Source organism: Myripristis murdjan, chromosome 6, assembly GCF_902150065.1.
Source record: "Myripristis murdjan chromosome 6, fMyrMur1.1, whole genome shotgun sequence".
Taxonomy (NCBI): domain Eukaryota; kingdom Metazoa; phylum Chordata; class Actinopteri; order Holocentriformes; family Holocentridae; genus Myripristis; species Myripristis murdjan.
In genome coordinates, this window is record NC_043985.1 from 31,748,735 (window position 1) to 31,761,539 (window position 12,805).

The 12,805-nt window shown below is 42.1% G+C and overlaps 2 protein-coding genes across 2 annotated transcripts; one reads left to right on the forward strand and one right to left on the reverse strand.

The window, feature by feature from the left end:
* The first annotated feature begins 407 nt into the window (after positions 1-407).
* On the forward strand, positions 408-4,455 carry anapc13 (anaphase promoting complex subunit 13). Its single transcript, XM_030052719.1, has 2 exons — positions 408-757; positions 3,605-4,455. The coding sequence occupies exons 1-2, from the start codon at positions 659-661 to the stop codon at positions 3,728-3,730; spliced, it is 225 nt and encodes a 74-aa protein (XP_029908579.1). The 5' UTR covers positions 408-658; the 3' UTR covers positions 3,731-4,455.
* Positions 4,456-5,605: 1,150 nt separating this feature from the next.
* LOC115360922 (lathosterol oxidase-like) lies at positions 5,606-9,924 on the reverse strand. Its single transcript, XM_030054108.1, has 5 exons — positions 9,715-9,924; positions 9,014-9,146; positions 8,693-8,793; positions 6,573-6,701; positions 5,606-5,875 (listed from the first exon to the last, which is right to left on the reverse strand). The coding sequence occupies exons 1-5, from the start codon at positions 9,922-9,924 to the stop codon at positions 5,606-5,608; spliced, it is 843 nt and encodes a 280-aa protein (XP_029909968.1).
* Positions 9,925-12,805: the final 2,881 nt, after the last annotated feature.

Consider the following 12,805-nt stretch of genomic DNA (forward strand, 5'->3'; position numbering starts at 1 on the left):
TTTATTAGGATGAGAATTGGTCATACCTACCTCAATAATACTCTCTTCATTTTAGGAAAACATCACAATGGATTATGTCAAGAGTGCCAACGGCCAGAGACAGTACAACATGTTCTAATAGACTGCAATAAATATACCAGGGAAAGACAGGAACTAACTTCAGAATTCAGAAAAATGGGAATGGCAGAGGTATCAGTGAAAGAAATCTTGGAAATAGGATCACTCGGGAGGGGAAAAAGTAGACTCTTTAAGTTTTTGAAAGGAAACTGGACTCATAAACAGAATTTAGTGTAATGTAATGTGCAAACAATACTGAAGATGGCAGCAGTGCAACAAATCGGATGCCAGCTGCCGTTAAACACCAAAGAAGAAGAAGAAGAAGAAGAAGAAGAAGAAGAAGAAGAAGAAGAAGAAGAAGAAGAAGAAGAAGACGGCGCAGGAAACTACAGCCGTACTAGAGGCTGCCCGCGGATTTGAATTAACTGTTTGTTTTCTCTGTTGTCATTTCACGTATTAACCCACACATTAAATTACCGAGGCTGTCAGAAGCGACTGGTTACCGGCAGCCCATAAAACCTCTTCCAGCGGGTGCGGCGTTATCTTGCGGCTTGAGTTAGCATCGTAGCAGCGGTTAGCTCTCCATCCGCCCTAACAGAGCATGGACAGCGAGTTCCAGCGGGACGGCAGAGTCCTGGACCTCACCGACGACGCCTGGAGGGAGGACCGCCTGCCCTACGAGGATGTCACCATCCCTCTGGTAAATGTCCAATAAATCTGGACGACCTACAGGAAACTGTCGGTGCCGAGCATGTGATGCCAGACGGCTAAATACCACGCCAAAGCTGGGCTGAATGTTGACATGGCTGTTTTCAAAGATAGAGATAGATAGATAGATAGATAGATAGATACACTACCCACAAAAAGTTAGGGATATTTGGCTTTTGGGTGACATTTATGGAAAATATAAAAAGTTCACGCTACAGTGATATTATATCATGAAAGTAGGGCATTTAAGTAGAAGCATGCACTGGTGATTTCCTCATCTCAAACAATTTATTGAAACAAAAGCCAACAACAGTGGTGGATATACCTCAACAAAAAATGTCAGTGTCAATAACTTGTCATGTGCCCTTGAGCATCAATTACAGCTTGACAACGACGTCCCATGCTGTTCACAAGTCGACTTATTGTCTGCTGAGGCATGGCATCCCACTCTTCTTGAAGGGCGGCCCTCAGGACATTGAGGTTCTGGGGTACAGAGCTCCGAGCCTCTGCACGGCGACTCAGCTGATCCCATAGGTTTTCTATGGGATTCAGGTCTGGAGAAAGTGCAGGCCACTCCATTTGAGGTACCCCAGTCTCCAGCAGCCGTTCCCTAATGATACGACCTCAATGAGCTGGAGCATTGTCGTCCATGAAGATGAAATTAGGCCTGTGTTGTTCATGCAGGGGCACAATGACTGGATTAATGATGTTATTCAGGTAGTATGGGCTTGTCACTGTACCATTCACAAAGTGTAGGGCAGTTCTGTACTGACTAGACACACCTGCCCACACAGTAACACCACCACCACCAAAGGCTCGTCTGGTGACAACAGTGGCTGATGCATAGGGCTCTCCTTGACGTCTCCAACATCGTTGGCGGCCATCATTTCTGCTCAACATGAATCGGCTTTCATCAGAGAACAGCACTGAGGCCCACTGCTCCCTCGTCCAGCGTAAATGCTCCCTGGCCCATGCAAGACGATGACACCTGTGCCTGGTGGTGTGGTCAGGTACCCTTGCAGGTCGTCTAGCACGCAGACCATGCTGATGTAAACGGTTTCGAATGGTCTGACGTGACACTTGGGTGCCTCTCACCTCCCTTAAATGTGCCTGGAGTTGAGTGGCATTCATCATCCGGTTCCGCAGGGCACTGTTCACAATGAAGCGGTCATCAGTGTGGGATGTGGCCAAAGGATGTCCACTTCTATGCCTTTCTGTGACTCTTCCAGTCTCTCTGTATCTCTGTTGCAACCTGCCGATGACACTCTGTGACACTCTAAGCTCAGTGGCCACTTCCGTCTGAGAACATCCTGTTTGAAGCCTCGCAATGGCGAGGTGCTGCTGATCAATTGTCAGGTGTCGTCTTGGTCTCATGATGTCAAAATGTGAACAGCATGATGAGGAGGACTGTTTAAATACCAATTCTAATTGAACCAGGAAATTTATTGGTCGATTCATGGATCAAACACCTGTTGTGAATTTTGCCGTTAAACTCCTTGTTAGAGAACAGCAACTTGTGCAAAAAGTACTGAAACACTGAACAGTTGGACATGTGCATTCAAACGTTTACAGAAGGTCACATTAAGTTCACCTGTAAAGGTTAGAATGCATTTTAGGTTCATCCTGAAATTTCACCCGAAAGCCGAATATCCCTAACTTTTTGTGAGTAGTGTAGATAGATAGATAGATACTTTATTCATCCCGCAGGAAATTCACAGTTTTTCAGCAGTATCCGAGATTACAGATTAAATAAAATACAAAAGATAAAATAAAAAAATAAAGAATAAGATCTAAGTACAACAGAATAAGATCTGAGTACAACAGAATAAGATCTAAGTACAAGCCAGTGTGCAAAAAGCAATGTGCAACAACAAAAAAAAAAAAAACAGAAAAAAACCGTGTGCATGGGTGTATAAAATGTGCATAGAGGTAGGTCAATGTGCAAATTTAGAAGAAATATACAGTATACACATGATAAATAGCAGTAAGCAATTTAAACACTATAAACAAGGATTATAAAAAAAAAAAAATAGAAATATGAACAATTTAAACAGAAGTATTAACAATTTAAACAGCAGTGGAAAATAATCCAACCTGAGGAACACACGCTCCGACCGTGGTTCAGAGTTAGTGTGAAACCATGAGACCAAGACCGTCGACAGAACCTGACGCCCGGTACTGGGAATTCAGGAACTGTCATACTTGATCCAGCCTCATGGAATCACCCCTTCCCCTCCAGTCTTTGCGTGTTATCTACCAGTAATGCAGAGTGTGTATAATGAGAGTTATTTCCTCAAAGGGCTCCCATGACCTCTGACCTCCAGATGTGTGAATGAAAATGGGTTCTCTGGGCAGCCACGGCTCCCCCTTTTGCAGACATGCCCACCTTCTGCTGATCTCATGCAGGTTTTTACATGCAGCACCTTTTCTCAGATGGTGTGTTTGTGCAGACTGGGGCCTTAAACAGTCTTGGAGTTGCATGAATTGGGTTTGACTGGGAGGGTGAGAGTCTTGTGGATTCAGTGAGCCACATTTTATTCATGTGTGATGATGTTGGCCCCCATAGCAGCCATTTCACTGGAGTCAGAGCACTTTTGAAACTTGACATCCCTGTATAAAACTTTATAGACCTTTTAAGATAGTCGGAGTCTTATGAAATTTCACATCCACAAACTAGAGGATAATCCAAAACACAAAAATTGCAATAAATCATGATATTGAATCACAAGACCTGTAGAATTGTAATACAAATTGATCAGATTTATTATCACCCCTGGTTTCTAGTAATTTGGATGTGGATGTTGTTTCATGGCGTCTCGTCCTCGCTGTGCTCTTGCAGAGTGAACTGCCCGAGGCTGAGCAGGACAACGGAGGATCCACCGAGTCTGTGAAGGAGCAGGAGATGAAGTGGACAGACCTGGCACTGCAGAGCCTCCATGAAAACACACCCAACACCGGAACATGAAGCTCCAGCCTGGAAGCAGCTTTGGGAGTTTTCTACAAGGACTGGACACTAGTTAAGGACACGCAAAAAATATTATTAAAATAAAAAAAAAGAAAGAAATCTTCAATAATATTAGGTCTACATTTTGAATTATGGCTGAATCTAAAAGTTCAGATGTTACTTCCAATCCGCAAGTTTGCCCTGAAGTAATTTTACATTTCTATGTGACTTCTCCTGGAACTGACTGCTGTATGTTGCAAAGTTGCTTACAAAATTCAAGCTCACCCTCAAGATTTTTTTCAATCTTATCATCAGCACGAAATCCATTCCAGGAACCAATCCTTAAATTTGTTTTCAGAAACACTTCCACATGTAATGGCTAAAGTATTTTTTCATTTGCATCCAGAAAAGTGAGTTTCTTCAGTGAGAGCATAAAAAAAATTTGTGGCTGAGAGAAAATCACAACCTGAAGCATTAAGAGTCTAACCTGAGTCTTGAGCTTCATTTGAAATTTATTGTTCATGTAATAAATACAAAGTTGAATGTTCAGTGCATTTAGTGTTAATGACAGTGGCCTCAACGCAAGATGGGAGAAAAATCAGATTTTCAAAGTTTCAGGTTGGAGGTTGGCAACATTTTTAAAGGAAGATGAGAAATGTGATGTTCAGTGTATAAATATTATCTTCTATATTTAAGTATTTTCTACTTGCTTAGAAAAAAAGTCAAATAAAATACTATGAACTGACTGTGTTTGCGACCTGCTGCCCAATATCTGTTGTCCTCACCTGCTCCTGTCATTGATCCATTACAACAGCAACAGTGCCCTCTAGTGGGCTGCATTATAAACACGGCACACTACAAAAGCCAGTTCCTGGTGTAGGTGAACACCAGCACCGACACGATTACTCAAATAATCCATTACCATTTCACTAAGTTATCTTTTTAGTCTTTTTAGTCATAAATAATGGCCAGACTCAGGAAGTAATTTAAAGACAGTTTGGGCTCTGGTAACTTGTGATAGGAATTTTTCATTATTTTTAACATTTAATAGACAAAATGAGTAATTGATTTAAAAAAAAAAAAAAGTCAGCCTAACAATGAAACTCATTAGTCGCAGCCTAACGAATAGAACTCAAGGCATTCAGTGTCTCACATAGTACCATATGTCAGACTAATATGGTATTAAGCTGCTTAAAACACCTTCCAGTTCAAGTAACAAAGGAACCTTTCTCTTTGATAATGACTGCTAAACTTAAATATTTAGTTAAAGCAATAGTACACACGACTAAAAAACACTGCCACCACTCAACACATTTGTGTTCTGACTGCTGAAAAAATTGCATGATTCATCAGGAGCTCAGGCACATCCACCAAGGGTTTATGCAAAGACATATTGAAATGAGATGTAGGGTGAATCCCTGAAACAACATGAATCCTCAGTGACACGATGAGACTTTGTCCTTACACAGCAAATTTGAAAAAGTTGAATGAAAACTAATGGAGTTGTCATGTTGGCCTGATGGTGGTAGAAGAAAAAGGGTCATGTAGTTACAAAAGTCAGATGGTGGACTGCTGGCTTGGCGTCAGTGATCTCAGTCTAATTCATTTGGCATATCTCACATTTTTGACTTGGGAGAAAAAAAAATTAAGTGAATGAAACGAGAGTAGGCCCAAAACAAAATCAAGCCTTTCTGGAAAGAGTCAAGTCTATGAACTTCACATCAACCCCAGCCAGCCTAGAAGGAAGAACCAAGCTCTCTTCTGGGTCATAAATGGGCAAACATTCAATCAAATGGTAAACAGTTCCATCAAACCAATAAAAGAATCCAATAAAAATGATCCATCTACTGTTTTAAGGTGCTGAAATATTATTTTAAAGTTTCAAAATGTTTCAAATCACTCTGTCTCTGCTGCCTCAGACGTCAGCTTGCGGACGAGGTCGTGCGGCCCCTTCCCCAGCAGGGCTGACGGCTGTCGGTACGAGCCGCCCAGACGGTCCCACAGCGTGAAGTATTGACCGTAGTTGTAGTTAAAGAAGAGGTGATGGTCCACGTGGTGGGCGGCGCCGTTGATCACCTGGACCAGGGGGCCAGGGAGGCGGAAATCCCCGTCATGTATGGAAATGGTCCAGATGTTGACGAAGACGAAGAGGGAGAGGTACACTACCTACAGTGAAGAGAGCAGGAGTTCAGGAAGTGATATAAATACTCCATTTCAATTCAAAACACTGGACGGTTTCCAGTCATGCTGATGGAAACTTCCATCCTGATGCTTTGGACGTCTTTGGTTGTTATCACCAAAGGTTCCTGTACTGATCCAAGAAGAATTCTCCCAACAAAAGTCAGAAAGTCAGAACCATTTAAAAAACAAAATACACATAGCCACGCTAATGATTTGGAGTCCTCTTCTTGTTGTAATGACGGTACTTAATTACAAAACTCCTACCAGAAGAGAGAGCCTAGAAACTGGTTTGTCACTCACTGACTTACTAGTTTACTGAGCATTTTCAGAAACAAGATAGTGGAGCCCTCTAGTGGCATTAACTACAGCTAAGGTTGAAGATGAAGTTTAGTGGCAGCAGACAAGGGAATGATTATGGAAATCAGTTTGGTTTTGCTATGGACTTCTCTAACTTTTGTAGGAAGAATTCGTTTTGACACAAAAATCGATAATTGTTAAAGTTGTCGTGAAACTTCCTCAGGACCTTGTGATTATTCAGCCAGGTATAAACATGAAAACCACCAAAAAAGGGAATTAGGACATTTTCACTGGACAGCACCTAAATCTCACATATTCAAAGTTTGCAGCCTCACTGCTTGTCAGACCTGCTCTCAGTATCAAACTGTTGAGTGAGGACCATCACCTTGTGCAGGGGGAAGAGGAAAGGGTAGACGTGGTAGGGTAGACTCTGCAGAAAACCATCGACTGGGTGGAAGGCGTGGCTGGCAAACGGCGTGGGGATCTTAAATATATGATGCTGCTTATGCAAGTGCTGATGGGGGAGAAACAGGAATAACTGTAATGGATTAGACATTCATAGAGCTCACATATACGTGCACGACTCTCCAAAGCAGTCCTCACGAGCCAATGGACTCAACAATCAAGCCCCAAATGCACATTGAGCATGTTTTTGTCAACATATTGGTACTCACCACGTAATGATACATGTACATTTGATAGATTTGATATTTGAAAGGAAAGATCCACAAAGGCCTTTATCATCTGCAAAGAAAGTTAGGCAGCATTTTTGGTGTCATTACAGCAGAGCCCATGTGACAAATCGTAGTTCAAATTCAAAATTAAAGTAGTGGAAAACACTTTTAGCACATTATTTATTGGCATGATCTGTGGAATATAGCAAATCTGACATGAGCTCTCTTGATTTAAAGATCACTAAAGACAAGTATGGTGATCTCATCACTTCTATCGACAGAACAAAAGTTCAGACTGCATCACAAACCTGGGGGGCTGATACCTTCTATCCACCTGTTCTCATCCATAAGGCCAGTTTCTAAAATTGAGGAGGGTTTGTAATGTTGAGGACTTTGATCGACAGTTGATCAACAGTTCCGCAGCGTGGTTAGTAATCACATTTGTTGAATCATCAGGCTGTTCCAAAAACAAAAGTCTCTTGACAGAAGGAGTCTTTTCCAAACAAAGATCCAGACCTCACACATCTTCAGCTGAAAAGCCCCACAAAGTGAAACAGAAAGCAGAACTGGACAGGTTTACAGAGCGATACTTTGTTAAGTAAAGTATTTGTTAAGTATTCCCTGTCACTCTCAGCTTTCTCTTTCAGACGGGCTCCTGCCTTCAGAGACAAATTGGTCCACAGCAGCATTCCTCCCCTCCTACAGGGTGAGGAGGACAAGGCTGGAAACACCCACAGGCAGCTTGTCCCAGTGGTATATCTGTGACCTCTGTCCCATTATTGTTGAAACCAATTCTGCCACCAGAACCTGCAGCAGACTGAGCTTTACCAACTGCAATACCACATTTGTGCTTTGTTTTTCTGAATGTGCTAATTTCTATAATGGATAAACTAAAAGGAGGCCTAAAGACAGAAGGGCTTAGCATAAGAAATGAATCAAGCATTTAATTAACCAATTATCCAGTGGCAGATCACTATAGAGAAGTTGGAAAAGCTTCAACTCTTTTTTTAAAAGTTGACCGTGAAGGCTGTTTCCTGGCCCAGTCGGGGTGGTGACCCTCTGAAACTTCTTCTGCACAGCCAGGCACACATTTTGGATATCTGCCCTCGGGGCCTCCACATTACCCAGCAGTCAGTCTGGGTGAGTCATACTTTTCTTTCCTTGAGGGCTTCCCCATTTTATCCACCTTCTTTCTATTGTTTTCTCTTTTTACTTGGTCACCACAGCTCCCCTCCTCCAAACCCATTCATTTGCGTGATCTTTACGTAGCCTGTATACAAGGTAAGGCCTGCTTTTTGCATCGTTAAAAAGAAGTCTCATTACTGGATGAGCATCAGTGTGTTGAAAAAGACATGCTATGGGTACATTTATGGTTCTCATTGGAGCATCTATTGTCTCATAAGGACTGCACTGGAGAACAATGTGCCAAGACAGGAATGTCTGCACCTCTGCAGTGAAGCAATTAAAAAGATTTTGGTCAGAATTGATTGACTGATACAACAGAAAAAGTGGTTTGGTACATCTGAAGTTCAAACTTAGTCAATTAGTTATCACAGCATTTAATGCCTCTGAAGTTAAAGAGAAGCAAATGTGCAAAATAAACTCAAAATATAATCTCCGATCTGTCCAAGAGTCTAAGCCTTGAATTGGAGAATCTTACCTTTTGGCAACTGAAGTTGTCCAACACAGCTTTAACTTCTATTAAAATTATTTCTGCCAGTGTCATTCAAAGGTTTGTGCGACATGTTGCTGTTGAATTGTTTAAAAATGGTGGTACAAAATCAATGCCAACTTTCCCTGTTGGACAGCTGAGTTTAAAAGTAAAGCCCACCTTGTAAATGCTCTTATGATGCATGGAGCGGTGGATCCAGTAGATACACATGTCAGTGAAGAAGAGGAAGCCAGCGATGCCCAGCAGCAGCCCGGGCCAGCCTGAAACACACAACAACAAGCTTCATGAGTCATTCTTCTATCTGTTTCACTGTCTGAGAAAAGTGGGATTCAAGCCTGGATTCACTTTAGTTTCCTTTAGTCCATCACAATTCTCCAAAACGGATGCACCAAAAGAAATGACAATCTGTTCAAACCTGCTTCCATTTAGGTTTTGAACAGACTGAAGGTGGGTTTTTAAAGTTGATGGCTGTTCTCTCACCCGAGGCAGACTCTCCGACGTTGTCATGAAGTTTGCTGTATCCTCTGATCTCAGAGAAGAACAAGGCCACCGTGGGGAAGCTCATCCAGAAGATGGAGACGGTTCCCAGTTTGATCTCTCTTCGCACCTGGTTCTGTCACAGCAGAGACACACACACAGAGACACAGAGTTTTTCATCCTGTATTTATGCTTTCATCACAGATCAATGCAGCGTGTCTCTCCTGTGTTTCTCATGCAGAGTCTACTGCTACTGGCATGGCACAGAGATGCAAAATGATCCCCCCAAATTGTGTGCTTATTGTTATTCTGTCTGATAAACCATTTAAAGAAAGCTGCTTGCATTGAACTCAGGTTTGCCCGATGACATTCAGAAGGAACTTTCATCGTTTTTGCACTGAAGTTGGACATCATAGTCCCTTTCAAAGCAGAGAGATAGAAAAACAGCAATTATTTTTAAAAGTAAGTTGGATTAAAGGACTCCTCCTGTGCTTTGGGGGAAATAGCCTTTTTCTGACATACCCACCATGAGACAAGATGTTTGATATCATTTTCTCCTCTGTACGTCTAGTAGTTTGGTTCCTCTGGGTAGCATTTCTTGTTAGCTTAGCATAAAGACTTGAAGTCTATGGGAGTCATTAGCCTGGGTCCATCAAAGTGAAAAATCACTGCCACTCTGCGCCTCTGCCAGTCAAACAGCCTACCTTCATGAACTGTGGATGTTTCATGAGTTTGTGGTCGAAGACGAAATAAAAGCTCAGAGCTCCGAAGCCGAGGTAGAGGAGTTGAGCTCCCAGGTTGGTCACCAGCAGCAGGCTGATGATTTGACGCAGCGGCTCGTCCTCGGGCCACGAGGCCGGGTACACGAACGGCGTGAGGACGTAGCGGTCGGTGACGCTCAGCACATGGTCCATGACCAAATCTGTGAAGTACCAGAAAGAGAGAAGAGCAGTTAAAGGACTGATCTTACCCTCATGTGCTATGACATGCTAAGGACATGTGGGAGTGACAACAAAACAGTGACACCATGATAACAGGGTGGGCTGTCTGAGGCCAACATCGGAAATGAATGAAAAAAAGGTTTTGTTTTAGTTTGATTTGGTTACAAACTACAAAATTGACAAATTTTATTTTTATTTTATTCAATTTATAAAGGACAGTGTGCACTTTCATTAGCTATTCAAAGGAATAAAAAGATGAGTGCACCAGATTTAGCAAGAAAGCTAATTTCCATCTGTAGTCCTTACAAATAGCATTAAAACAATCAACACAGTAAAACAAACATTAAAATAATCAACACAGTAAAACAAACATTAAAACGATTAACACAGTAAAACAAACAGTAAAACAAACAGACCTGCACCTATCACATACCAATACACACAACCTAAACACTACAGGCAGGCCATACATATATAAATAAACAACCTAACCATTCCTAATGTAAAGTGCAGTGTAAAAAATGCCAGTTAGGTAGTAGAAATTATTATTGCATACTTAAAGTGCCAATGTAGAATACTGTAAACCTATTAGCATTATAATGTAAAGTGCCATTGCAGAATATTAAAGACATGAGGTTATTGGTATCATCAAATGTGATTGCAGATATTTTAAATACCAACCATGGTAATTCAGAACTACAGAGTTACAATGAGGAAATACCAACAATGGTAATAGACAAATACAAGATGGTTCTTGTAAGGTAACACATATAATAGTTAGAAAAACAAAACAAAACAAAACAAAACAAAAAAAAAAAAAAAATAGTGTTGGAAATGCTGGACATGATCTATAAGTCATTGTGGATGTGTCCACCGGAGAGGACACACTCTGCACAGGACCGGAGAATAACAAAAAGCAGCTCTGGCCCCTGAAGGACGCAGAGCAAGTTGAGGCACAGCTCCTCTCAGCAGAGAATCCAAATGACCCAGTGCCAGAAAATTCTCAGTTTGAGCACAGCCAGTTTGCTGCAGGTATTTTGCTTTTTCACTAGGTTTTTATTTACACTTGACTTCACATGCAGCAAACACAGCACAGCCTGCAAAATTCAGCACTTCATCGAATTCAGTGTAAAGCTTGAGGTGCATCAGTAATGTCAGTTCAAAGCAGAAACACCCTAAATATTTCCTGAAATTTCTGCCGTTCCATACCTTTTTTTCTCTCTTGCTCCCCCACTTTCAGCCCTGGCTCCAACCTGACCTTTCCTTCAAAATCCACCTCTTCAATTTGAAGCCCCGGGTCCCTCAGCTGGGGGAGTTGGTGTAACAGCCATGGATTTATTTTGCGTTCAGCTCATTTTAAATTAATCTGCTGCATTTTTTCTCCCTGAAATGTCCACGTGTGAAATAATCAGACAGCTGACAGGGATCCTGGCAGACACAGGAGACATAACTCTGATGTAACTGGATCCCAGGCCTGCAGGGGATCATGCACAGCAAAAAATGACAAGCCGAAGCCGAGCGAGTGACTTTCTCTCTTTTATCCCGACTTCCCTTGCTGCCCTCAGGAGAGTTTGACCCAAATCACGTCACTTGCATTGGCTGGTAATTCAGCCGATTTCAAGAAAATTAAGCTGTTGTGTTGCAGTGCGTGTTGTTTCAAGTCATTTTCATTAAACAAGTGGAATTATTTCAAACGACCGTCTCGTCTAAAAACTTGTTTCTCCTTTAAACAAGTCTTAACTGTCATGACATAATTTATAAAAATCACTTGCCAGGACTTAAATGGTACATAAATCTAAATGCCAAATAAAATCTGTGGCTGGGCAAAGCCTGTCACTTTTTGCAGCGTAAATGTGGGATCAGATTCCCCCTGCACCTCTGCCCTATCGGCAAACCCCTTTAATGGAGGGCAAGTAAAAGTTACCAGATGACAAAATAAATAAATAAACTGCAACACTGGGGGGGAAAACTAAAGTTGTGGTGGACATTTGCAGAGGTGAGTGGAAAAAAAATCATGACACACATGCACACACACAAAGATCACCACAGACCTGTCCAGCAGAAAGTCAGCGTGTCAACTCTGTGACGTGCTACACACACACACACACACACACAAACAAACACACACCTTGAAGGCAGCTTGTCCGCTGGATCACGCTGGACAAACTGGTCAGTTGAGGTTAAAATGAGGAGGAAAAGACAAAAGCAGTGAAAATCCTCAATAAACAGCAAATATTTTAACATATAATCTCTCCCCACATTTATATTTTTTCCTATCTTTTATTTTTTTCCCCATTCTATCCTCACCTAGAACTCACAGCTAGGCATTGCCATGGAAACCTATAAAATATCAACCTAAATCCATGAGCAATTATATATTTTTTTTCCCCTTTACTCAAGTGTGAACACAGTGGAGCTCCTCCCAGCACCAACCCGCAGCAGAATACACTTACCAGTTGTTCTATTCAGATTACTGTAATCCTGTTACATGTGACTGGAGTGTGTGTGTGTGTGTGTGTGTGTGTGCGTGTGCGTGTGTGTGCAGAGACAGTGGAGCGAGTCATTTAAAACAGCCAAGGCCCTTATTTCCCTGAAGTTGCCTGAAAACACATTCCTGCTCAGCGCCCAGAGGGAGTCGGGAGCCGAGGCGCTCCCACCTCAAACGTCCCCTGATCTCCTCCTCTAGGCTGCTCTGCCCTCAGCACCGTGACAGTTTACGCCCCCTAACATGAGACAAGCTGTCTGAGACAAGCTGGGGATGACATGATTCTTGTTTTACAGCATAATAAATGTGTCATATCCCGTTATTGTCACTGAAAAAAACCCCCACAAGTCCAGTTTTGGAGATAACTGG